Below are 27,233 nucleotides of genomic sequence, written 5' to 3'. Positions count from 1 at the left end.
GATATCACTGATATGAGACAATTAGAATAAGCAATCTTGTAGGGTTAGAAGCTAGAATATAGGTTATCTGGGTCTGGGGTTGGGGGCAGAGAATGGGAAGTTAATGCTTACTTTGTACAGAATTTCTATTTGAGTTAATTTTAAAATTTTGGAAATGAATGGTGGTAATGGTAGCACAACACTGTGAGTGTCAATAGCACTGAATTATATATGTGAATATGTTTAAAAGGGGAAATTTTAGCTCATATATACCTTACTAGAATAAAAATTAACGGTAAAACATAGAACCAGTCAACACAGTGAATCCATTGTAAAGGATGGTCTATAGTTAATAGTACAATTATCAAAATATTCTTTCATGAATTGTAACAAAGGCATTACACTAATGCAACATGTTAATAGTAGGGCGGTGTATTGGAAAAAATGCACCCTAATATGGACTATCAATTATAGTTAATAATACAATTATAATATTCTTTCATCAATTGTAACAAAGATACCACACTAATGCAAAGTGATAATAATGTGGGGGGAGGATAGATGGGAACGTTGTGTTTTTTTTACATGAATCTAATGTAAACCTATAATTTCTCTAATTTAAAAATAGTTTAAAAATGTTTCTAGATGTGGATTGAATCGTATTTTTTAATGTTTGTTTTTAGTTTTCTTGTTTGTGGTATTGTAGAGCTTTCCTTCTGAAGAACTTATGTCTTGAATTGGAATTAAGGGTATCAGTAAGGACTCATAGTTTCTAATATGTTTACATAGATTTGAAAATGAATATAAATGTTAGATAAAAATAAGCATCATCAAAGTCATATATTTTTAAACTTCATGATCTCATTTTTTACACTCTTCCTTAGATTCTACTGAAAAATTCAAGCTTGAAAAGCTTAGTTTATACTGCTACAATTGTTGGCAGAGATGCTGCTGACTTCTCCCTCTCCCAACAAGGAACTCTTGTGACAATTCCTCCAAAGTAGGTGAATTTTAAAAAAAAATTACTGTATTGAACATATCTTCCTTGAAGATTTAAAGGGTAGATTTTATAGTGTAGAAAATCTACCCTATAATCTAGAGTTGTTAGGGTCTAAAGATTTATACCTATGAAACAGGAACCTGGATTATTTTTATTGATAGATACATAATGGAAAGAATGTCACTCAGATGTAAAGTATTCATGTATTTCTGAGATACCTCATCAATTCTGACAAAGCAATTCTGACAACATAATATACAGCAGCTTTTTATATGTGCATTTAATTTTAATTTGATTTGCATATAATTGGCCCATAATGATTAGAAATAAATTGTTTGTTTATCTAATATAGTTCTGTTTCACATAAGGCAAGTAGAACAGTACACTTCAATTTAAAAATATGTGTGTATATTTTTACTATATATATTGCATGTAATATATATAAGGTATATATGCACATGTATCAGTTTCTGATTATAAAGTATGTGCTCATCATAGAAAATTTGGATACTATGAAACTGTGAAGAACAGCAAAAAAAGTAAAAGACTCATAATCCTACCTTAAAGATACCACCGGTGTTGTCATTTTTCTGTATCTTCTCATACTCATTTATATATATATATATTTTTTTTTTACACATTTATATCTCTTCCTAAATTGAGGTAATAGAGTCTCATTTATATCTCATTATGTCCTCATCATACTTGGCTAGTGTTTCTAGCACTATCTTACTCTCAAAAATGAAGTGAAATATATGAAAAACCCACAGCCAGCAGAGTACTCAATGGTGAGAGAATGAAAACCCTCCCTCTAAGATCAGGAATGAGACAAGGATGCCCGCTGTCACCACTGTTATTCAACATTGTGCTGGAAGTGCTAGCCAGGGCAATCTGGCAAGACAAAGAAATAAAAGGCATCCAAATTGGAAAAGAAGAAGTAAAACTGTCATTATTTGCAGATGATATGATCTTATATCTGGAAATTAATGACACAGCTACTAGAGCTAATAAACAGATTTAGCAAAGTGGCGGGATACAAGAGTAATGCACATAAGTCAGTAATATTCCTATATGCTAGAAATCACCTAACTGAAGAGACACTCAAGAAAAAGATTCCATTTTCAATAGCAACTAAAAAAATCAAGTACCTAGGAATCAACTTAACCAAAGATGTAAAAGATCTATACAAAGAAAACTACATAACTTTACTAAAAGAAATAGAAAGGGACCTGGAAAGATGGAAACATATTCCATGTTCATGGATAGGAAGGCTAAATGTCATGAAGATGTCAGTTCTACCCAAACTCATCTACAGATTCAATGCAATCCCAATCAAAATTCCAGCAGCCTAATTTGCAGACTTGGAAAAGTTAGTTATCAAATTTATCTGGGAAGGGAAGATGCTCGAATTTCTAAAAACATTCTGAAAAAAGAAAAACAAAGCAGGAGGGCTTACACTCCCTGACTTTCAAGCTTATTATAAATCCACAGTAGCCAAAGCAGCATGGTTCTGGCACAAAGATAGACATATTGATCAATGAAATCAAATTGAGAATTCAGAGATAGACCACCAGATCTACAGTTGACTGATCTTTGATAAGGCCCCCAAAGCCACTGAACTGGGACATAACAGTCTTTTCAGCAAATGAGGCTGGGAGAGTTGGATATCCATATCCAAAAGAATAAAAGAGGTCCCCTACCCCACACCCTACACAAAAATTAATTCAAAATGGGTTAAAGACCTCAATGTAAGAGACAGTACCATAAAACTCCTAGAAGATAATGTAGGGAAACATCTTCAAGACCTTGTATTAGGCGGTCACTTCCTAGACCTTACACCCAAAGCACAAGCAACAAAAGAAAAAATAGATAAATGGGAACTCCTCAAACTTAGAAGTTTCTGCACCTCAAAGGAATTTCTCAAAAAGGTAAAGAGGCAGCCAACTCAATGGGAAAAAATTTTTGGAAACCATGTATCTGACAAAAGACTGGTATCTTGCATATATAAAGAAATCCTACAACTCAATGACAATAGTACAGACAGCCCAATTATAAAATGGGCAAAAGATATGAAAAGACAGTTCTCTGAAGAGGAAATACAAATGGACAAAAAACACATGAAAAAATGTTCAGCCTCACTAGCTATTAGAGAGATACAAATTAAGACCACAATGAGGTATCATCTCACTCTGCCATTAAACAGACAGATGCTGGAGAGGATGTGGAGAAATTGGAACTCTTATTCATTGTTAGTGGGACTGTATAATGGTACAGCCACTCTGGAAGACAGTCTGGCAGTTCCTTAGAAAACTAGATATAGAGTTACCCTTCAATCCAGCAATCACGCTTCTCGGTATATACCCAGAAAATCTGAAAGCAGTGACATGAACAGGTATCTGCACGCCAATGTTCATAGCAGCAATATTCACAATTGCCAGAAGATGGAAACAACCCAAATGTCCTTCAACAGATGAGTGGATAAATAAAATGTGGTATATACACACGATGGAATACTACATGGCAGTAAGAAAGAACGATGTCATGAAACACAACAACGTGGATGTCGAAGACATAATGCTGAGCGAAATAAGCCAGGCACAAAAAGAGAAATATTATATGCTACCACTAATGTGAACATTAAAAGATGTAAAATGAGTGGTTTATAATGTAGAGTGTAGAGGACCTAGAGATAGATAGCAAATAGTGAAGGGGGAATGATAATCTAATATGAACAGATAAATTATCTTGGGTAGATTTAACATTCTGGGAATGCTCAGGAATGACTAAGTTTTGTTAATTTCTGGTGGATGTGTTAGGAACAAGTTCACAGAAATGTAGTTGTCTTAGGTTATCTGTTTTTCTTATTCCTTTGCTGAGTTATAGTCTGTGTGTTTTCTTGGGGTAGAATAGGAACATCTTGGAAGTAATGTAGTTATTTTTGGTTATTTATTTTTTCTTATTCCTTTGTTTTGGTTTTCTTTGCAATGTTTTTTTATTGTCTGTTTTTTTTTTAATTTTTTGATAAAGTTAACTAAAAAACAATGAAAAAACTATGCAGAGCCCCCTGAGGAGCTGGGGGAAGATACAGAGGTGTTGGGCTTCCTCACCTGGATGGTTGCTGATGTTCTCACAAACATTGAGGACTGGCGGTTTGAGAAGCCAAACTCTCTGTCATGGGACTTGACCTTAAGAAGCCCTTTGCTGCAAGGGAGAGAGGCTAGGCCTGCTTATAATTGTGCCTTAGAGTCTCCCCCTGAATCCCTCTTTGTTGCTCAGATGTGGCCCTCTCTCTCTAGCTAAGCCAACTTGGTGGGTGAAATCACTGCCCTCCCCCCTACGTGGGATCTGACACCCAGGGGTGTAAATCTCCCTGGCAATGTGGAATATGACTCCTGGGGAGAAATCTGGACCCGGCCTCATGGGATAGAGAACATCTTCTTGACCAAAAGGGGGATGTGAAAGGAAATGAAATAGTTTCAGTGGATGAGAGATTCCAAAAGGAGCCAAGAGGTCACTCTGGTGGGCACTCTTATGCACAATATAGATTACCCTTTTTAGGTTCTAATGAATTGTAGTGGCTAGTGGTAGATGCCTGAAACTGTCAAGCTGCAACCCAGTAGCCCTGAAGCTTGAAGACGATTGTGTAACAATGTCGCTTACAAGGGGTGACAATGTGATTGTGAAAGACATGTGCATCACACTCCCTTTATCCAGTGTATGGATGGATGAGTAGAAAAACAGGGGCAAAAAACTAAATGAAAAATAGGGCAGGAGGGAGGGGGATGATTTGGGTTTTCTTTTCTTACTCTAATTTTTTTATTTTTATTTTCACTGTTTCTGGTACAAGGAAAATGTTCAAAAAGTAGATTGTGGTGATGAATGAACAACTATATGATGGTAATGTGAACAATTGATTGTATACTTTGTGTGATTGTATGGTGTGTGAATAAATCAATTAAAAATGAGGTATAAATGCAAATCAGAACTGTTTTGAGAAAGTAAATATGAGCATAATTTATGACTTCCTGGATCAACAGATACCATTTGATATGCCAACAGTTACTAATGATGGCAGATACCCTTATTAAATTATATGAGGCTGTATGATAACACCAATGCCAATGCCAGAGTGGTTGATCAAATTGATAACAAATAATGGTCTTCAACCAGTCATGAATTTTAGCTGTCTCATTTGTGTTCAGTTTTTCACAGTGCAACAAGACAGAATATATAATTATTAAAGGTATTTTTGCCTGATTGTCTCTTTGGTCTTTAACTGTACATTAACCTGTGTTATTTTTCAGACTTTTCAAATGTTTGTTACTTCTATTAGATCAAACTCAGAAATAATCAGATTGGAAGTCATTTTCAACAGTGTTCTTGGTACGTGTCATTAGCCTGTGTTCGTTGTTTACAGGGAGTCTTCCAAGCTAAAGGGATTGTTTTAGTTTCCTGGCTGCTAAAACAAATACCATGCAATGTGTTGCCTTAAAAAATGAGAATCTGTTGGCTCATGATTTTGAGGCTAGGAGAAGTCCAAAATCAAGGCAAAAGCCAGGTAATGTTTTCTCCCAGAAGACCATAGTCTTCTTAAGCTGGCTGCTGGTGATCCTTGGTTCTTGGCTTTCCTGTCGCATGGCAATGCACATGGTGGCCTCTCCTGACTTCTCTCCCTGTTTGACTTTCACACTGCCATCAATCTGGATTAAAGCCCAATCTGATTCAATGGGGCCATGCCTTAACTGAAATAACGTCTTGAAGAGATCTTATTTACAATGGATCCACACCTACTAGAATGCAGACCGAGACCAAAAACATGTCCAAGCTGGGGTACACAATTCTGTCCACCACAAGGGAATATATTTTATAAAATCTGAATATTTATTGTTGGGACTCTATTGAGACTGAATTAATCTGAGTTAACTCTATATTATAAATCAAATTCCAGATTAAAACTCTGTAAAAGCAACCCATGTCACAGGAAACTAAGTAGGTATACTTCTTATATGTCTTTTATAAAACAGACATATAACAGACATATAGACATATATCATATAACAGACATATATCCAACAGATAATTGATTATCACTGAGCCTTTTGACTTGCTGTCAGGGCCTTGAAAACATGAGATTTATTATCCTCCCTTCATATAGTATTATACCAGTGAAAAAGTTCTCTGAGTTTTTTTTCTTCATAAACCTATTAGCCTATTTTTTTCTTCATAAAGTCTCCAATTTCAAAGCTTTCACTATGTGAAAATACCTCCGGTATTTTGGATTTAAGACCATTTTTCATGTTAATGAATTTAACTCGTTCTTATCCTTCATATCCCACCTAACATATGACTTCTTTGACATCCTGAACCATATCACATCCCCCATTATATGTTCTCATATCACTTCATAGCACTTCCATAAATTGTAATTTTCACATTTATTTTGTGATAACTTTATTAATGTCTGCCATATCCTACAGAATGTAGGATCCAAGAGACCAGGGCTAGTGTGTTCCTTTTTCTCATTATTTTATGCCCCAAACCTAAAATAGTACCTAGAACATTATAAATTATTTATAAATAACAGTTGAATGAATGAATGGGTGGATAGATGGATGGATGGATGGATGGATGGATGGACGGATTAATCTAATGATTAATTTTAAAATAACTAGTGAAATCCTAAATCACTCATAGATATCCTAACAGTTTGTTGCTATACACCCATAAAAAGACCTCCAGGTGAAGTGTTCTTTGTTTGCAATTAAATGCAAATCTATGAGCTTTTCATAATGGACAAGATAATGCTATTTTGTGCAAATTGAGGAGATTGACGATGGCACATATCTGAATAAAAATCACTCCCCACTCCTTATCTAAAATTTTCTCTAGAAATCCATTTCGAGACCATTTCTACTGATTTTCAAAATCCCTAATGCCCCTTACTCTTGGCTGTACTCTAGTCTCACCCATTCAACAGCAATTACACAAATCCAAAGATTGGCATCAGGGGGTATGTTACCACCTCCAATCCCAAATATGTGTGTATATCTGTATGTATATATAGATATATTTATATCTTAAGAGAAGACAATAGTTGGTAGTCTGTACAAGAAGATAGCTATAATAGAACATATAATGCTAACTATGCTAAATGCCAGAGGGAAAACAAAGGTAGAATTTCCCCAAGATTTAGCTCACAAGCTGTGTCAAGGCAAGCAAGGCAAGGCTGAAGGATCCATCCAGTAAAGAAACAATGATCCCATTGTGGATTCAGACGGTTTATTACCTACATAAACAGCAAAAGCAAGCGTAGTTAAAGGTGCCAGATCTCCTTGTACCTTATGCAGGAAAACACTGAAACAAAAGGGATCAGTTGGCATCCTGTTGCTGAGGAACCAATTTCATGCTGCAACAAAGTAGTTTTATAGCCATAGGAGTACCCTAAGGGGGCAATGTAACAAGTCTCATGCCTTATCAGAATCTAGGAGGCAATAAGAAACTGACTTGTGACAGCCTCTGAGAGACATGCTCTTGCATTGTGGGAAGATCACAAGGTTTTCTGCCAGGACTTGTTTATATGATTTCAGTTAAGCCTTGCATATGTGGCCTAAGTGCAGTCTTGCAAGGTTGCCAAGACACCATGGCCTGTCCATTTGCTTACAAGCTGACAAGTGAGATCTCCAAGTCCATAGACTTTTTATCATTATGTTCTATTTTAGATTACATGTTGAAGATTAAGGAAAATGAATGTTTACTTTATTCCATTTTTTAGTTAAGGGTTTTTCTCAAATAAAAATCATGCTACATATCTACCACTATTTTGATTTGAGCTTTGAATGTTATTTTCAACAATAGCTTTAGGTATCTTTTGAATTCTTATTTCTTATATATTTTTTCTCCATGTGACCAAAGACATGGACATGGCTAAGAATTTGCCTAAACAGTGGTGCAAAATGTTCTATGAATTTCATGCAAAAATACATATATGATTTTCTGTGGTTACATGTTAGAAAATCTGTTATTTGGTAGATTGTGCATACATTTGGAAGCTAATTTTAATTTTAATATTTAATTTGATTGTAGAAATTAGGGCATTGCAAGGTGTGGGCCCTGGGTACAAAGCCTATACTGAATGGGTACATATTAATTGTCTTTTTTAAATGAAATTTTTCTTTTTTTTATCTTGCGTTAAACAGAAATCAAACCAACATCACTGTGAAATTCACCAGTCACTTCCTCCATCCCGCTGAAGCTTCTCTGCTCTTAATTTCAAAAACTAAGCATGCAATAGGAGGCACAACAATGACTTTCACTCTTAAGGGTGAAGTCCTTTATTTTAAAGCTGTTGTAAGTAAATTTTACCTATTTCTATGGCTTTGTTGCTCTTCTCAGTCTATAAAGTATTGCATGCATACCTGTTCTTCCTAGTTTTATCTCTGGTTAGCTCTTGTTCATTAAGATCATGTGCAGGTACAGACGCAACACACAGATGAACACATATTTGCATATATACAGTTCTTGGCTTTTAGGTTTTTGACATTGTTGCCCTGATACCCTTTCTGTGGAAGCAAGTCTCCAATTTTATAATAGAAGGTGAAATAACTTTTATGGGATGTTACTTTATGATCAGCTTTTTAGGATTAACTTGTTCTTTTTATGAAAGAGCCATGCCCTATAAACAGAGCAACTCACATGCCCTTATGCTATGGAGACTTGTGATTTAAGTTAAAGCAGTTCCTTGGCCTGTGCATATGTTTTTATTGGGGTTAATGATTGATGGTTTAGGCAGGAAAAAAAGGCTTTTCTCATTCTGACAGAAACATTCATCAATTTATCTTGATTGTTCTGTGGTACAAAGTTGTTATAAAGAGAATTCTAAGGCTCTTGTTTTTAAAGGAGATCATGTTCCAGACATGGTTCTAAGTGTTCGTAACTCAAAGGGGAGGAGAGAGGGATTTTAAATCTCTGGTAATAGCTGTGGTATTTCAATGATTGACATTTTGTCATCATTATGTTGTAAAAATATATTTTTCTGCCACGGATGTATGCTAAATAACAAGTAAATGTGTTATGTGGTCAGATTCCCATATGGATTATAAAGAATTTTCAGTGGGCAGGGGAAAGAGTGGGAAGTAGAGAGAATGATGCTGGGAAGGTTGAGATGTGGCCAGATGTGTGATGAGAGTGTTAACATGCTCACATGGGACAGCATGAGCATAGCCTAGCTTATTAGATAATGACACCCAGAACAGGAAGTGGGCATTCGATTGTCACTGAGATATATCTTGTGATCTTATTTCCTCTTAGATAACACATACACTTCCCAACCCTTTCCCACAGATTCTCTGAAACAAGACATGGCTTTGCCACCTGTGGTCAAGAGAAAGGTCTGGTTTTAGCCTTTCATTAATGTGGTTCCTGGGGCAAGGGAACTTACACCGGAAGCTCATGTGGTCCCTGTTCACTTTCTTTTTACTTTCCTATCTGCCCAATCATAGTACTGAATTCCCAGAAGGGAATTAGCTAATAATGGAGAAAGAAAATAAAGCAAAAACATAATCAGTCTAAAAGTGAAGAATTCCTAGAAACGTTTCCTCCATGGAAGTGCTTTGGGTAAATTGAAGTTTTAATTTTGTTATCTGTGCTTTTATTAAATATGTCAGTGTAGCTGCCACATTATAAGCATGAGCACACCACATTCACACACAGTCAGTTACAGATATTCATACACATACGTACACACACATACACATCTGCCCCTTCCTTATGTCATACATATTACATATATGGTTGATTAACTTTGATTCATTTGCAAATGTACAATCGTGTTCAGTCCTTAGCATCATCAATTTTAAGGTATCAGTTTCAGAGAAACTATTTTGACACATAGGTTAGTTGTTAGTACAGTGCTGTGGACCGCTAATGAAGGAAAAATATTTTTATCCTTTTCCACCCAGATTTTAAGAGTACAATATTTGTGGGAAAGGGGTAATTATGTAAATTAATATCAGCGTAATATTTAAATGGAAAGCTTTGTATGTTTTAAAGTTTATATTTTATAATTCAAAACCTTCCTTTTTGCTATTATCAGACAGTGTGGTTGATTGATTGATTGATTTTTACTTTAGGAGACTATACAATGCAAAACCCCATGTTATGAATGGAAAGAATTTACTGTGAATATAAAAAACCCCTTCCAATCTGCTGGGAACTTCAAGTAAGTGATTGTTTTGGTGTAAATTCACTGCAGTAATCCATCTCCATTCTTAAGAAAAACATGCAATTTTCTTCATGTTTTCAACATGAACCATTCTAAGGAGAAAATACATAGATTTTCATTCATTTAATTTTATAAGAATCATCAGATAATAATGAAGGAAAATAAATTTTCCTTGAAATGCTGTTTGGTCTATACAAATCTAATACTGATCTAACCATAGTTATGAATTTTGTGTATAAGCATTCTGTTTGCTAAGATTCAGTTCTCTTTCAATATTTTTAAACATTTATAATCAATAAACTTTTTTACTTCTAATTTTATTACATCTGTTAAATAACAAAACTGAAATACTGATTCAAATGGAAAATGTGCTTTTACGTATTTAAATGTGCCTTGACTCATTTATACTGCATGTTCAATGTGTCTGTGCCTGTCTTGAGATTTTTTTAAAAACGGAGTTGAGATGAAAGACAATGCAATACTTAACTATTATTTAAGGGCACAATAGAAAAATAACTTGCCTGTTCCAAAGGAATTTGTTAGCATTCCTACAATTCAACATGCTGAAGAGAAGATGAACTATGATACCATATATTGCTTAAATCATGAGCTCTGTTTACCCCAGCCTTAGAAATCAGGTCTGTACAATACTTATGTTGAAATTCACAAGTTATACATATGCTTATTATTTTAATATTTGATGATATCAAGTTATTTTAATCACTGCATGTTTAGGCTTTTGGTAGTTTCTTATTAACAGTATCAATCATTGTTGACAAAGCAAAAAATATTTGTTGAAAAATTTATTGGTGAATTTATGGTTCCCATGTTCATTTGAAAGAGAACTGGAATTTTGTTTAAGGGTTACATGTAATAAAGAAGAAATGTCACGTTATATGACATTAATCCAGTATTAAATACGTCCTTAAATGAGCCAAATGTCTGACTGCAGTTCTTCAGAGAAAAGCAGAATGAAACATGATTAGTCTTGCATTCTAGGGTTAACACTGAAATGATTTTCTCCAGCCTCTCCTTTCATGGCCTCCTCCTTGCCATCTATACCCACTCACCTGTCCCCTCACCAACGGTTTTAAACAGGCTTTCCTCTCTCCAGGTTCATTGCCGTTGTGTAACTTCCAGAAATTCACGTTTCCCCTCATATTTATAATTTTTCCAGGGTTGATATCGCCTAAGGGAGACAGCAGGAACACTTTCTTATAAACTATTAATACTCACAACCCATTATGTATATTGAAACTTGTCAAAGTATTTGGTTTTGCACAAAATTATGTACAGATTCAAATTTAACATCCATATTTCACGGATTTCTTAAGGAAACTATGACTCAACCAACTGAAAACATTTGAGAGCCTTTAACTGTCCTAATGAAACTCAGGGAAAGAAGCAGTCAGTTGAGAGTTCCTCTCCAATACATGCATAATGCCGTCAGCATGAAGTTTGTTTTTTAATCAAGGGAATGAAACTGTATTCTAGTCACACTTTAATCCATTTCTCAAACATAGAATGAAAACAGAAGCAATAAAGTCAGAAAGAGGGCACGTTAGAAAACTGAGAAAAAAGAAAATGCTAACCAAACTTTTATAACTTCATAGTCATTAGTTCTGTTTGGCTGGAGAGATTCTCCAGTATATAAAAGGGAAATTTACCCACCTGTAGCAGCAAATCACCTAAGTGTTGTAAAATCAAATGCTGTGTTTAATCAAAACTATCAAAATAAAATAATAAAGTAAAATAAAAATAAAATCTTTAAAAAATCTGTTCCAGCTACTTAGAGCAATGTTCTTCAATGAACCTCGGTGGAGCCAACTAAAAATTCCTTTCTGACTAATGAGCAATGATTTTTTTCTTATCCATAATCATGTACAGGCCTATGGACTTTTCAGTATCATTCAGAGCACACATTTTCGATATGTAATTAGAATAACCACTAAGAAATCCAAATCTCCCTAAATTGTCCGTACTATTGAATTATTTAATTAGGTTCCACAGTGGTAAATATTCTGTTCTGGGGAAAATTGGTACATTCAGCTTTAAACACACCCACGCACACACATATATGCTTTGAAATTCTATTTTTAAAGCAACTTTATTGAGATATAATTTGCATACCATAAAATTTACCCTTTCAAAGTTTTTATAGTATATTTACATAGTTTTGAAACCATCACCACAATCTAAGTTTAGAACTTTTTATCACCTGAAAAAGAAATTACATCATCAATAGCAGTCACTCCCCATTCTCCACAAGACCTAGGCAATCACTTATCTACTTTATGTCTCATTTGCCTTTGATGGACATTTCGTATAAATGGAATCATATGTGTTATTTTGTAGCTGGCTTCTTTCACTAGCATGGTATGTTTTTTATTAAATTCAGTTTTATTGAAATACATTCACACACCATACAATCATCCATGATATACAATCCACTGTCCACAGTATGATAACATAGTTATGCGTTCATCACCACAATCTATCTCTGAACATTTTCCTTACATCAGAAAGAACCAGAACAAGAATAAAAAATAAAAGTGAAAAAAGAACACCCAAATCATCCCCCCATCCCACCCCATTTGTCCTTTAGTTTTTATCTCCATTTTTCTACTCATCCATACACTAGCTAAAGGGGGTGTGATCCACAAGGTCTTCACAATCACACTGTCACCCCTTGTAATCTACATTACTATATAATTGTCTTCAGGAGTCCAGACTGCTGGGTTGGAGTTTGGTAGTTTCAGGTATTTACTTCTAGCTATTCCAATACATTAAAACCTAAGAGGTGTTATCTATATAGTGCATAAGAATGTCCACCAGAGTGACCTCTCGACTCCATTTGGAATCTCTCAGCCACTGAAACTATTTCATCTCATTTTGCATCCCCCTTTTGGTCAAGAAGATACTCTCAGTCCCACGATGCCGGGTCCACATTCATCCCCGGGAGTCATACTCTGCGTTGCCAGGGAGATTTACACCCCTGGGAGTCGGGTCCCACATAGGCGGGAGGACAGCGAGTTCACCTGTCGAGATGGCTCAGTTAGAGAGAGAGAGAGGGCCACATCTGAGCAACAAAGAGGTACTCAGGGGGAGACTCTTAGGCAACATTACATACAACTTTAGACTCTCCTTTGTGGTAATGAACTTCATAAGGGCAAGTCCCATGCTCGAGGGCTCAGCACATCAAACCACCAGTCCCAATGTTTGTGACAACATCAACACCAGTCCAGGTGAGGATGTCCAACACATCCGCACCTTCCCCCAGATCCTTGGGGCTGGGGAGGGGGAGGCTGTAAATATATTTTTTGTTATCTAGCATAGCATTTTTGAAGTTCATCCAAGTTGTATCATTATTTCATTCCTTTTTTAATGCAGAACTATGCTCCATTGTATGGATATATCAAATTTTATTTCTCCTTTCATCACTTTATGGTCTTTTGGGTGCTTCCACTTAATGCATATTATGAATAATGCCACTAAGAATATTTGTGTACAAGTTTTTGCATGGACGTATGTTTTCATTTCTCTTGTGTATATATATATACCTAGGACTGAGTAACATCATAACTCTGTATTTAGCATTTATGTTTAACATTTCCAAAGTGGTTGCACCCTTTTACATTCGTACCACCAATGTATGAGCATTCCAATTTCTGCATATCTTCACCAACACTTGTACTTTCCTTTCTTTTTTTATTATAGCAATCCTTGTGGGTGTGAAGTGGTATCCTGTTGTGGTTTGATTTGCATTTCTCTAGATTCTATTGATGCTGAGTAGTTATTCACATACTTGTTGGCTATCTGTATATCTTCTTTAGAGAAACATCTATTCAAGCTTTTGCCCATTTTTAAATTGGGTTATTTATCTTTTTATTATGGAGTGTTGAGTTCTTAATATATTCTGGATTCAAGTCCCTTATCAGATATATGATTTGTGTTTTCATATCTTCTCCCAGTCAGTGTGTTGTCTTCATTTTCTTGATGTGTCATTTGCAGCACAGAACATTTTAATTGCCATGAAATTTATCTATTTTTCCTTAAGTCATTTCTGTTTTGGTATTGTATCTAAGAAACCATTGCTAAATCTGGGTCAAAAATAGTTACTTCTATGTTTGCTTCTAAGAGCTTTATTCTTCACTCTTACACCTATGTCTATTATCCACTCTAAGTTAATTTTGTATGGCATGAGGTAGGAGGTCCAATGACATTTCTTTGCCGATGGATGTCCATTTGTCCCAACAGCAATTTTTGAGAATAATCTTCTTTCTCTCTGAATTGTCTTAGCAACATTGTCAAATATCAGTTGACCATAAAGGCTAGGGTGTATTTCTGGGCTGTCATTTCTAATCCATTAAACTTTAAGTCTGTGTTATGCTAGTACAGCACTGTATTACAGCAGAGTTGTAGAAAATATTGAAATTAGGAAGTGTGAGAACTCCAACTTTGTTCTTCTTTCCAAGACTGTTTTGGCTGTTCTTGGTCCCTTGCATTTCCATAGGAAATTTAATAAGGATTGTTTTGAATCCATATGTCAAGTTAGGGAGTAGTGACATCTTATCAATATTATATTATGATTCGCCAACATGGTTGGTATATTTTCCACTTGTTTAGATCTTTAATTTCTTTCAACAGTGTTTTGTAGTTTTCAGTATACAATTACTGGACTTCTTTTGTTAAATTTATTTGAAAGTATTATATTCTTTTTGTTCTTATTAATTTCATTTTGGAATTGTTCATTATTGGTGTTTACAAATACCTTTGATTTTTATATACTACTTTTTAATATCCAACTTTGCAGATCTCTTGTATTTGTTTCATTAGATTTTTTAAATTCAGTTTTCTTGAGATACAGTCACATGCCATACAGTCATCCATGGTGTACAATCAGCTGTTCGCAGTGCCATCTTATAGTTGTGCATTCATCACCCCAATCTATTTTTGAACATTTTCCATACACCAGAACGAATCAGAATCAGAATAAAAAAATAGAAATGAAAAAGAACAACCAAATCATCCCCCCATCCCATCCTATTTTTCATTTAGTTTTTGTCCCCATTTATCTACTCATCCATTCATACACTGCGTAAAAAGAGTGTGATCCACAAGGTTTTCACAATCACACTGTCACCCCTTGTAATCTACATTGTTATACAATCATCTTGAAGAGTCAAGGCTACTGGGTTGGAGTTTGGTAGTTTCAGGTATTTACTTCTAGCTATTCCAATACATTGAAACCTAAAAAGCATTATCTATATAGTGCGTAAGAATGTCCACCAGAGTGACCTCGCGACTCCATTTGAAATCTCATTTCACACCCCCCTTTTGGTCAAAAAGATGTTCTCAATCCCATGCTGCCGGGTCCAGATTCATCCCCGGGAGTCATCTCCTGCGTTGCCAGGGAGATTTACACCCCTGGGAGTCAGGTCCCACGTAGGGAGGAGGGCAGTGAGATCACCTGCCAAGGTGGCTTAGTTAGAGAGAGAGAGGGCCACATCTGAGCAACAAAGAGGCACTCAGGGGGAGACTCTTAGGCAAAATTATGAGCGGGTTTAGCCTTTCTTTTAGAGTAACAAGCTTCATAAGGGCAAGCCTCAAGACAGACGGCTCAGCATGTCAAGCCGTCAGTCCCCAGTGTGTGTGAGAACGTCAGCAACAATCCAGGTGAGGAAGTACAACACCTCCGCAACCTCCCCCAGTTCCTCGGGGGGGGGGGAGGGGGCAAATATATATTTTTATTCTCTGCCCAAATTACTTTGAGATGTGTTGCTATTTAACTCTAACATATACAGACCTGCCATATCTCACTTCCTATTCAAAGTTCCATGTAATTGTGGTGTTTGAACAAACTGACTGTAGAAGTTATATTGTTTAGAAACTATAGATCCTACACCAAATAAACATTTCTGCCATTGGGCTCACATGGAAGTTGAAGTTTTAACACACAGTCAGTTTCAACCTTTACCCTTTGGCCCAATTTCCCTAGTCTTAACCAGATCTGCTTGATTCATATGTCTAATTGAAGTCTGGACTCTTTTTCAGCTTTTTTTTTTTTTTTAACAATTGATGTATGCATAAATACTGATATTCGTATCTGCCGAGCTCTAGCTCTGAGTTTCAGGTGTCACACAGATACCCAATGTTCTAGAGACCAATCAAGTTATACACTAAGGGATCAACATATCAGAGTTTGGAGACAGCCATTAAAATTCAGGAATAAATTTGACTGCTGTAAGAGCTTACAATCTAGGGACCACTACAATAATCATTTCCCTGTTAGGCTGTGCTCTAAGATTCAATTCTGAGTTTACACATTGTAATTAGTCCATACTGGTGAGGCATTATAGTGTTTGCCTTTGTTTCTGGCACTTCACTCAAAATGCTGTCTACAGGATCCATTCACCTCCTTGTGTGTCTCACAACTTCACTCCTTCTCATAGTTGCTCAGTATTCCATTGCATGCATACACCACAGTTTACCATTTTGTTCCTCAGTTAGCGTACCCTTAGTCCACCTCCACCCACTGCAAATCGTGAATACTGCCTCCATAAACACCAATGTGCAAATGTCCATTCATGTCTCTGCTCTCAGATCTTCCAAGTACATACCCCACAGTGAGGTTGCCAGACGTTGTGGCCCCCATATTCCTAGCTTCCTATGTGTTCTGGTTTGCTAATGCTGCCAGAATGCAAAACACCAGAAATGGATTGGCTTTTTTAAAGGGGGGTTTATTTGGTTTCACAGTTACAGTCTTAAGGCCATGAAGTGTCCAAGATAACACATCAACAATCAGGTACCTTCACTGGAGGATGGCCAATGGTGTCTGGAAAACGTCTGCTAGCTGGGAAGGCATGTGGCTGGTGTCTGCTCCAAATTCTGGTTTCAAAATGGCTTTCTCCCAGAACGTTCTTCTCTAGGCTTCAGCTTTTTTTTTCAAAATCTCACTCAGTTGCTCTGGGGGCATTTTGTCCTTTCGTCGCTGCAACTACTCTTCAAAATGTCACTCTCAGCTCCTCTGTGTTCTTCAAAGTGTCCCTCTTGCCTGTAGCAAGCTAGCTCATTCTGTCTGAGCTTATATAGTGCTCCAGTAAACTAACCAAGGCCCATGCTGAATGGGTGGGGCCACACATCCATGGAAGTTATCCAATGTAAGATCTCACCCACAGCTGAGTGATCACATCTCCACAGAAACATCCAATCAAAAGTCTCCAACCCAATCAACACCAATATGTTTCCTGCCCACTGCATCAAAGATAATGGCATTTTGGGGGACATAATACATTTGAACTGACATGTTCCACCCCCTGGACCCCAAAATGGCATGATCTTTCCATAAAATACATTCATCCCATCGCAATATCACAAAAATTTAAGTCATTTCAGTAAGTACAAGATCCCATCAAAACCAGTTAAAAGCATGGTCTGTCCAAAAGCAAAATTCCCCTCTGGCCCTCTACCTGTGAAACTTAGAACAAGTTATCTACTTCCAATATGCAAAGGAGAGACAGTCATAGGGTAAACATTCCCATTGCCATAAGGAGAAGCTGAAAGGAAAACAGGTTAACAGGACCAAAACAGTTTCTAAAACCCACAGGGCAAACTGCATTAGATTTCAAAGTCTGAGAGTCATTTACAGAACGACAATTTCATCCTTGGGGCTTGAGATAGTGGGAGTCCAACCCTTTCCAAAGGCTTTCATGGCAGCCCTTTACTTTCCAAACACTGGGGTGAGTTCTCCAACATATCCACACGTTGGGGAGACCACCTTCTAGACCCCACCCTCCTCAAACATCAGGGCAGGACCCAGATTCTCTTCCATCTCCAGGGCACATGCTCAACCCCTTCAGAACAGTGGGGTCAGGCTCTCCCCAATCACCAGGGAATGTGCTCCACCCTCTCTGAGGCCTAGGATGACAGCACTTTTCCTGAACATCGAGGTGAAAGGCCCATCCTCAACCTCCAGAGCAAATGCACCCTTTCCATGCGTGTGGGCCACTCCTGCTCTCCAAGCCTGAGAGCTCTTGATTCCAGACCTCAACCTCCATGGCTCTCTTAGAAGAAATTTTCCTTTCAGTTTGTTCCTTATCTGTCTCCTCCAGTCCAGTCCGGCAGTGGCTCTGTCTATAAAGATCTCACAAAAATTCTGTTGGAATAGGCACATACTCTGGATATGGGTTTGCCTTCCCTACACAAAATGCTTCTGCCAAAACTACCATCCATGGATTTACAGAATGCCTTATCCACCATCATGGTATTCCCCTCAGCATTGCTTCTGACCAATGAAACCACTTCACAGCAAATGAAGTGAGGGAATGGGCACATGCTCATGGAATTCTGTGGTCTTACCATGTTCCCCATCATCCAGAGGCAGCTGGGTTGATAAAACGGTGGAATGGCCTGTTGAAGACTCAATTACGGTGCCAACTAGGTGGCAATACCTCCAGGAGGCTGTGTATGCTCTGAATCAGCATCCACTGTATGGTGCTGTTTCTCCCATAGCCAGGATTCATAGGTCCAGGAATCAAGGGGTGGAAACAGGAGTGGCACCACTCACTGTCACTCCTAGTGATCCACTAGGTAAATTTTTGCTTCCTGTCCCTGAAAGCTTAAGCTCTGCTGGTCTACAAGTCTTTGTTCCAAAAGGAGGAGTGCTTCCACCAGGAAACAACAATAATCCCAGTGAACTGGGTTTTAAGACTGCCATGCCACCTGGCCACTTTGGGCTTCTTATGCCTCTGAATCAACAGGTAAGGAAGGGGATTATTGTACTGGCTGGGGTGATTGATCCTGACTATCAAGGGGAAATAGCACTGCAACTACACAATGGAAGTAAAGAAGAGTTTTCGTGGAATACAGGACATCCCCTAGGGCGTCTCTTAGTACTACCATGCCCTATGGTTAAAGTCAATGGAAAACTGCAACAACCCAACCCAAGCAGGACTACCAATGGCCAAGAAACTTCAGGAATGAAGGCCTGAGTCACCCCACCAGCCAAAGAAACATGGCCAGCTGAAGTGCTTGCTGAGGGTAAAGGGAACATGGAATGGGTAGTGGAAGAAGGTAGTGATAAATATGAACTATGGCCACATGACCAGTTGCAGAAATGAGGACTAGGATGGCATGAATATTTCCTCCTTGTTTTGTTACGAGTATGTTTGTATTTGTCTGTAAAGCAAATATCTTTGCTTCCTTCTCTATCTTATCCCCTTATCATATGACATAAGCTGTCTTGTTCATTTTGCTGTATTTAAGCTAAAGGAAATCAATTTTAAGAGTTAATGTCACCCAAGGACTTGCACCCTATTCTGGAGAGATTTAGTGCATTTCCAGTTGTATGCAGGACAGTGGAGTATTGTTAGGTGAAATATATGTCTGTTATTGTTGTCTACTTAGAGATAAAGTATGGTTTTAGGTGATGTGTATAACTGCCAAGTTGACAAGGGGTGGACTGTGACTGTTAGGTTCATGTGTCAACTTGGCCAGGTGATGACCCAGCTGTCTGGTCAAGCAAGCACTGGCCTAACTGTTGCTGTGAGGATGTTTGTGGTTGCTTAATAAACCAACAGGCTGGTTTATTAACTCATCAGTCAAGTGGCTGCAGTGCTGACTGATGATGTCAATGAAGGGTGTGTCTTCCACTATGAGAGAATGCAGTCAGCTGGATTTAATCCAATTAGTTGAAGACTTTTAAGCAAGAAAGATAGAGGACCTTCACTTCCTCTTTGGCTGGCCAGTGAGGTGTTTCCTGAGGAGTTCGTTGAAGCTGCTAGTTCATTTCCTGAGGAGTTCATCAAACACATTCGTCGAAGCTGCCATTTTGTTTCATGAGGAGTTGGTCAAACATCTTCATTGGAGTTGCCAGTTTGCTGCCTGCCCTATGGAATTTGGAATCCTGCATACCCACAGTTGCATGAGACACTTTTATAAATCTTATATTTCTAGTTATCTCTCATTGATTCTGTTTCCCTAGAGAACCCTAGCTAATACACTGTGGAACCATCACAGTGACCTCCAGAAAGGCTACACCATTCTACCTCCCCATCAACAGTAAATAGGTACATCCCTCTCCCCACATTTTCTCCAGCACTTTTACCCCTATTTATATGTCTTCCTACAATTTTATAGAGATATATTCTCATAACATACAGTTATCCACAGTGTACAATCAGTTCACAGTATCATCATATAATTGTACATTTATCACCATAGTCAGCACTTGAACATATTGATTACCATGAAAAAAAATTTTTGGTGAATAATAAAAAAGGTAATAATAAAAAGAAAAATAAAGTGTCATACAATACAATTTATTAGTAAGGACAGAAACAACACCACTACCAAGAATCCCATATCCCTCCCTTATATCCCCCTCTCATACACATTTAGCTTTGGTATTTTGCCTTTGTTACATTTAATGGAAGCATATTACAATGTTACTGTTGACCATAGACTCCAGTTTGCTTTGATTATGTTTTTTCCTGAATACCATCCCTTTTTCAAATTTCTACATGGTTGACATTCATTTGCTTTCCCACATGCAAAAACATTTTTATATCTGTATATTTAGTAACAGTCATTGGCCACTCCAGTTTTTGCCACGTTATACAGTCCCAGTCTTTATCATCTATCTTTACCTCTGGTGTCATACATTCTCCTATCCCACCTCTTTCAGCTTTACTCACAGACATCTTTGTTCAGTGTACTTACAATACTGTGCTACCATCACACAGTATTATGCTATCTATTTCTGGATCTATGCAATCAATCCTAAACATTCTGTAGTCCTTCAGCATCAAATGGCTGATCTCTGCCCTCTTTCAATCTCCTGGTCGCCTGTGTTGTCAGCTTTTAACTCCCAAAGTTTGTTCATTAATGTCTGTTCATATTAGTGAGACCATACAGAATCTGTCCTTTTGTTTCTGGCTAACTTCACTCAACATAATGTCCTCAAGGTTCATCCACATTATTACATGATCCATGTCTTTGTTCTGTCTTACAGCTGCATAATATTCCATCATGTGTATATACCACAGTTTGTTTATCCACTCGTCTTTTGATGGGCATTTGGGCTGTTTCCATTTCTTGGCAATTGTGAATAATGCTGCAATAAACATTGGTTTACAAATGTCTGTTTGTGTCTTAAGTTTCAGTTCCTCTGAGTATATACCCAGCAATGGAATAGCTGGGTCATATGGCAAATCTATATTTAGCTTCCTGAGGAACCTCCATACTGTCTTCCAGAGTGGCTGTACCAATCTACATTCCCACCAACAATGAATAAGTGTGCCTCTTTCTCCACATCCTCTCCAGCACTTGTAATTTTCTGATTTTTGGATAATGGCTATTCTTGTAGGTGTGAGATGATATCTCATTGTGGTTTTGATTTGCATTTCCCTAATAGCCAGTGAAGTTGAGCATTTTTTCCATATGTTTTTGTGCCATTTGTATTTCCTCTTCAGAAAAGTGTCTGTCCATGTCTTTTGCCCATTTTTTAATTGGGTTGTTTGTCTTTCTGTTGTTGCCATTTGGAATTATTCTTTTATCAAAAGTTATCCAAATCTATTTTGTATCTTCTATTCCTTTCTCAAACAGCAATTTCAATTCAAAGACTACTTATTTTGAACAAACTCATCAGTTTTGGATATCTAGTATACATAGACTAATCAAAATCTGTTTTAAATCCTTCAGAGAACATTATGTATAAAGAAAAACTTTAGTTTTGATTTGAGGCTTCCTCATTCTCAAAAAAAATATTTAACACAAAAAACTACTGGCTTAATTTAGAATTTCTACATGACTTAAAAAATGTCTAAATACTTTATTCATAAAGAATTCTATACTGACCTTCCTTAGTATACCAAGTCATGGTGAAGGATTTGTGCTAAGTGACCTCTTTCCTTTCAGGGCCTGTAGTATGCATCTGGCAAAACTACTAGGTGGAATTACTGGTGCAGTGTGCTAATGTGGAAGAATTTCTCTCTGTGATGCTAACTGGTTTGTTCAAGTTTTAAAACTGTGACCCTGGTTCATTAGCACCATACTTTACCCAAATGAAATCAGTGATCATGTCTGTTGATGTGGGGTGAGGGGCACAGGGTGGGATGAGAAGGAGATTGAGGGCAATAGTTATATACATCATCAAGATACCATGACAGGCAGTGAAAATGTAACTTGTCTGTTAATATACTGCATTCAAGGCTTGAAAAGAATTGATCAGATATTAAACAAAACTGTACCCAACTGTTTTACAATATCTGAACATCTGCAAATGTAGAGCTCTCTGGTGTGACCCAAATTTGAATACAAGTGGAAGTTCACCAAACATAGGTTTATCAGTAAGCTAGAAGAATCAAATAACATACAATTTATAGGTAGTAGCCTACAAAAAATGTGGAGATGAGGTAAAAATTAAGTGAGATTATTCATAATTGTTTCCAGTTTCCACTTTCTCCTTAGAGAGCCCAAAAACAGGCTTCTGGAAGACCAACTTAATACATGTAAGAAATGGCATCTGCTACCAGATAGATGTATCTTTCCTTCAAAGGACAGACTGATCTTAAATATATTTCAGACATTCATTTTCATAATGTTTTTTGAGACATCAAATCCACTGAAGTACTGTAATGGAAGCCTATTGTAGAGGAAGTCTTCTAGGAAAAAGGAACTTTGTTGTCAAAGTTGGATTTAATTACATGAAGTTGAAAAGACTAGGGTAGACTCAAAAGTCAGTATTCACTTTTGTATTTATGAATACAGAGCAGATGCCAGTTTAGAGAATGTAGCCGATAACATTATAAACAAACTAAACAGCAACATTAACTATATTCTCTGCAAAACAGTAAGTAATTTATGCCATTTCTCCAAAAAACCAACATAGTTCCAAATTCAACAATAGAAAGAGAAAAAAAGTCACCAGCAGTTGCTACTTTAGAGCTCAAGACACTGTTTTCAACAGAATTTCATGTCTACAGTTTGGTTCTCTGTTTCAGACATGAATTACTTTTCAGATGAAAAACCTGGGGTGGCGGAGGGAGGGGGTGAGTTGGGGAGAAAGGAAGACACCCAGAGCAGAAAATACTAGGGAGTAACAAAAGGTGCATTTCTCTGGTGAGAAAACCAAATGAGGAGGTAGTTATTCTGAGAACTTCTCAATTAGACTATTGTACTGAGATCTACTGAGAGTTGGGGAAGTAGCAGGAGCTTCTCTGTGAGACTAAAGATAGCAACAGGAATACTTCTCCTCCAGGGAAGTCAGGACCAGGTGTCAGTGCAGCTTGAAAGTGGCTCTTTTCCAATGAAAGAACTTTCTAAGTATCTTGTTACATCACCACACATGGCAACCCCATACAACTTTGAGTCCCATTATCACTGCTGTTGAGTTTTTTCATTCGGTACTGACATATTTCTCTTACCAGTGTGTAAAAGGCATCTTTGACATCCTGTCTGGTCTTGGCTGAGGTTTCAATGAATGGAATCCCATAACTCTAGGTCAATTCATGGGCTTGTTTTGTGTCAACTGTCCTTGTTGGCAAATCACACTTGTTTCCTACCATCTGAATCTTTAACTTGCTTAATCTGCTCCCTGTAGAGGTTAATATCTGCAAATGACTTGCTATTATTGATGGCAGACACACAAAGGAAGCTCATGACACTGTACTCCTCTTGTCCAAGTGTATCCAGTGTATCCAACAGATAGGTTTCACCATCTATAACCACCTGCTTTTGGTTAAGACTCCTCTATGGTGGGATCATGCTCATCTACAAAGTGGTTCTGGACTAGCTGGACTGTCGGTGCGCTTTTCCCAACACCACCTTCTCCAAACACCACCAGTTTGTACTCAGTCATTTCACACCAGCAATAATCTCAAGCTCTGCTGCCTTCATTTCGGACAGATTCAGGTCTACAGCCAGGAAAAATGCTGGAGACCCCAGAACCACCATGAACAGTCCCCACCAGGGAGTGGCACTCTCAGTTGTTGAGTGGTAGGATTGCCTTATATATTCTGGATATTATACCCTTATCTGATATGTGGTTTCCAAATACTGTCTCCCATTATGTAGGCTGCCTTTTTACTTTTTTAACAAAGTCCATTGATGTACAAAAGTGTTCAGTTTTGAGGAAGTCCCATTTGTCTATTTGTTCTTTGCTTGCTTGTGCTTTGGGTGTAAGGTCTAGGAAACCACCTCCTATCACAAGGTCATTAAGACATTGCCCTACATTTTCTTCTAAGAGTCTTATGGTCTTAGCACTTTTGTTTAGGTCTTTGATCCACTTGGAGTTAATTTTTGTATAAGGTGTGAGGTAGGAGTCCTCCCTCATTCTTTTGGAAATGGATATCCAGTTCTCCAAACACCGTTTGTTGAAGAGGCTGCTCTGTCCCTGTTGCTTTGGCTTGACTTCCTCAATTGTCCATAGATGCCAGAGTCTATTTCTGAACACTCAATTCAATTCCATTGGTTGGTATCTCTGTCCTTATGCCAGTACCAGGCTGTTTTGAGAACTGTAGCTTTGCAATATGCTTCAGAGTCAGGTAGTGTGAGACCTCCCACTTCTTTCCTCTTTCTCAAGATATTTTTGACTATTTGGAGCACCTTGCCCTTCCAAATAAATTTGGTTATTGCTTTTCTATTTCTGCAAAGTAAGTTGTTGGGATTTCAATTAGTATTGCATTGAATCTATAAATCAGTTTAGGTAGAGCTGATATCTTAATTTAGTCTTCCAATCCATGAACACGGTACGTTCTTCCATTTTTTTAAGTCCTGTTCAATTTCTTTTAGCAGTTTCTTATAGATTTCTTTGTATAGGTATTTTGTGCACTCATTAAGTTTATTCCTAAATACTTGATTCTTTTGATTGCTATTGTAAATGGATGTTTTTATTAACTTCTTCCTCTTGTTGCAAGTTACTTGCATATAAGAACACTACAGATTTTTGCGTGTTGATCTTGTAGCCTGCCACTTTGCTGTATTCATTGATTAGCTCTAATAGCTTTCCTGTAGATTTTTCTTGATTTTCTACATATGGAATCATGTCATCTGCAAACAGTGGAAGTTTTACTTCTTCCTCTCCAATTTGAATGCCTTTTATTTTTTTTCTTGCCTAATTGCTCTAGCTAGAACTTCCAGCACAATGTTGAATAGCAATGGTGATAGTGGGCATCCCTGTCTTGTTCCCGATCTTAGAGGGAAAACTTTCAATCTCTCCCCATTGAGTACAATGTTAACTGTGGGTTTTTCATATATTGCCTTTATAATATTGAGAAAGTTCCCTTCTATTCCTATCCTTTGAAGTGTTTTCATCAAGAAAGGATGTTGAATTTTGTCAAATGCCTTTTCTGCATCAATCAAGATGATCATGTGGTTCTTTTGCTTTGATCGATTGATGTGGTATATTACATTAATTGATTTTCTTGTGTTCAACCAGGCTTGCCTACCTGGAATAAACCCCACTTGGTCGTGGTGTATAATTCTTTAAATGTGCTGCTGGATTCTATTTGCGAGTATTTTGTTGAGGATTTTTGCATCTATATTCATTAAAGAGATTGTTCTATAATTTTCTTTTTTTGTAGTATCTTTGTCTAATTTTGGTATTAGGGTGATGTTGGCTTCATAGAATGAGTTGGGTAGCTTTCCCTCCTCTTCAATTTTTTTTGAGAGCTTGAGCAGGATTAGTATTCATTCTTTCTCGAATGCTTGGTAGAATTCACATGTGAAGCCATCTAGTCCTGGGCTTTTCTCTTTGGGGAGCTTTTTGATGACTGACTCAAACACTTTGCTTGTGATTTGTTTGTTGAGGTCGTCTATTTCTTCTCAGGTCAATGTTGGCTGTTCATGCTTTTCTAGGAAGTTGTCCATTTTGTGTAAATTGTCCAGTTTATTAGCATATAGTTGCTCGTAGTATCTTCTCATTATCTCCTTTATTTCTGCAGGGTCAGTAGTTATGTTTCCTTTCCCATTTCTGGTTGCATTTATTTGCATCTGCTCTTTTTTTTTGTTAGCCTAGCTAGGGGTCCATCAATTTTGTTGATTTTCTTGAGCAACCAGCTTCTTGTTTTGTTGATTCTCTCTATTGTTTTACTGTTCTCAATTTCATTTATTTCTGCTCTAATCTTTGTTATTTCTTTCCTTCTATTTGCTTTGGGGTTTATTTGCTGTTCTTTCTCTAGTGCCTCCAGGTGAGCAATTGATTCAACTTTTGCTCTCTCTTATCTTTTAATATAGGCATTTAAGGCAATAAATTTCCCTCTGAGCACTGCCTTTGCTGCATCCCATAAGTTTTGATATTTTGTGTTTTCATTGTCATTTGTGTTGAGGTATTTACTAATTTCTTTTGTAATTTCTTCCTTTACCCACTGGTTTTCTAAGAGTGTGTTGTTTAGTCTCTCTATATTTGTGAATTTTACAATCTTTTGCCTGTTATTTATTTCCTACTTCATTTCATTATGATCTGAGATAGTGTTTTTTATAATATCAATATTTTTAAATTTGTGGAGACTTGCTTTGTGACCAAGCATGTGGTCTATCCTAGAGAATGTTCCATGAGCACTTGAGAAAAACATGGATCCTGCTGCTGTGGGGTGTAATGTTCTATAAATGTCTGTCAAGTCTAGTTCATTCCTTGTTGATCCTCTGTCTAGATGTTCTATCCATTGATGAGCGCAGTGTATTGAAATCTCCAACTATTACTGTGGAGTTGTCTACTTCTCCTTTCAGTGTACTCAGTGTTTGCCTGATGAATTTTGGGGCTCTCTGGCTTGGTACATAAATATTTATGATTGTTATGTTTTCTTGATGAATTGACCCTTTTATTAATATATAGTGTCCTTCTTTGTCTCTTTCAATTGTTTTACTTTTGAAGTCTATTTTGTCTGATATTAGTATAGCTACTCCCACTTTTTTTCTGGTTGCTGTTTGCATGAAATATCTTTTTCCAACCTTTCACTTTCAGCCTATTTTTGTCCTTGTGTCTAAGGTGAGTTTCTTGTAGACAGCATATAGATGAGTCCTGTTTTTTAATCCATT

General features: G+C 37.1%; 1 protein-coding gene and 1 pseudogene across 1 annotated transcript in view; one reads left to right on the top strand and one right to left on the bottom strand.

Annotated features, from left to right (window-relative positions):
- CFAP47 (cilia and flagella associated protein 47) overlaps positions 1-27,233 on the top strand; it is a 455,597-nt gene that overhangs the window by 224,740 nt on the left and 203,624 nt on the right. The window contains exons 37-39 of the mRNA XM_037824716.1: positions 864-979; positions 8,176-8,326; positions 10,108-10,196. Of these exons, the coding sequence (XP_037680644.1) occupies positions 864-979; positions 8,176-8,326; positions 10,108-10,196 (356 nt within the window). The remainder of the gene's footprint in view (positions 1-863; positions 980-8,175; positions 8,327-10,107; positions 10,197-27,233) is intronic.
- LOC119525927 lies at positions 23,531-24,057 on the bottom strand (annotated as a pseudogene).

This window comes from Choloepus didactylus (genome assembly GCF_015220235.1).
Source record: "Choloepus didactylus isolate mChoDid1 chromosome Y unlocalized genomic scaffold, mChoDid1.pri SUPER_Y_unloc1, whole genome shotgun sequence".
In the NCBI taxonomy this organism is placed as follows: Eukaryota; Metazoa; Chordata; class Mammalia; order Pilosa; family Megalonychidae; genus Choloepus; species Choloepus didactylus.
The sequence above is the reverse complement of the archived record's forward strand: the minus strand, read 5'-3'. Positions and strand labels throughout refer to the sequence as shown.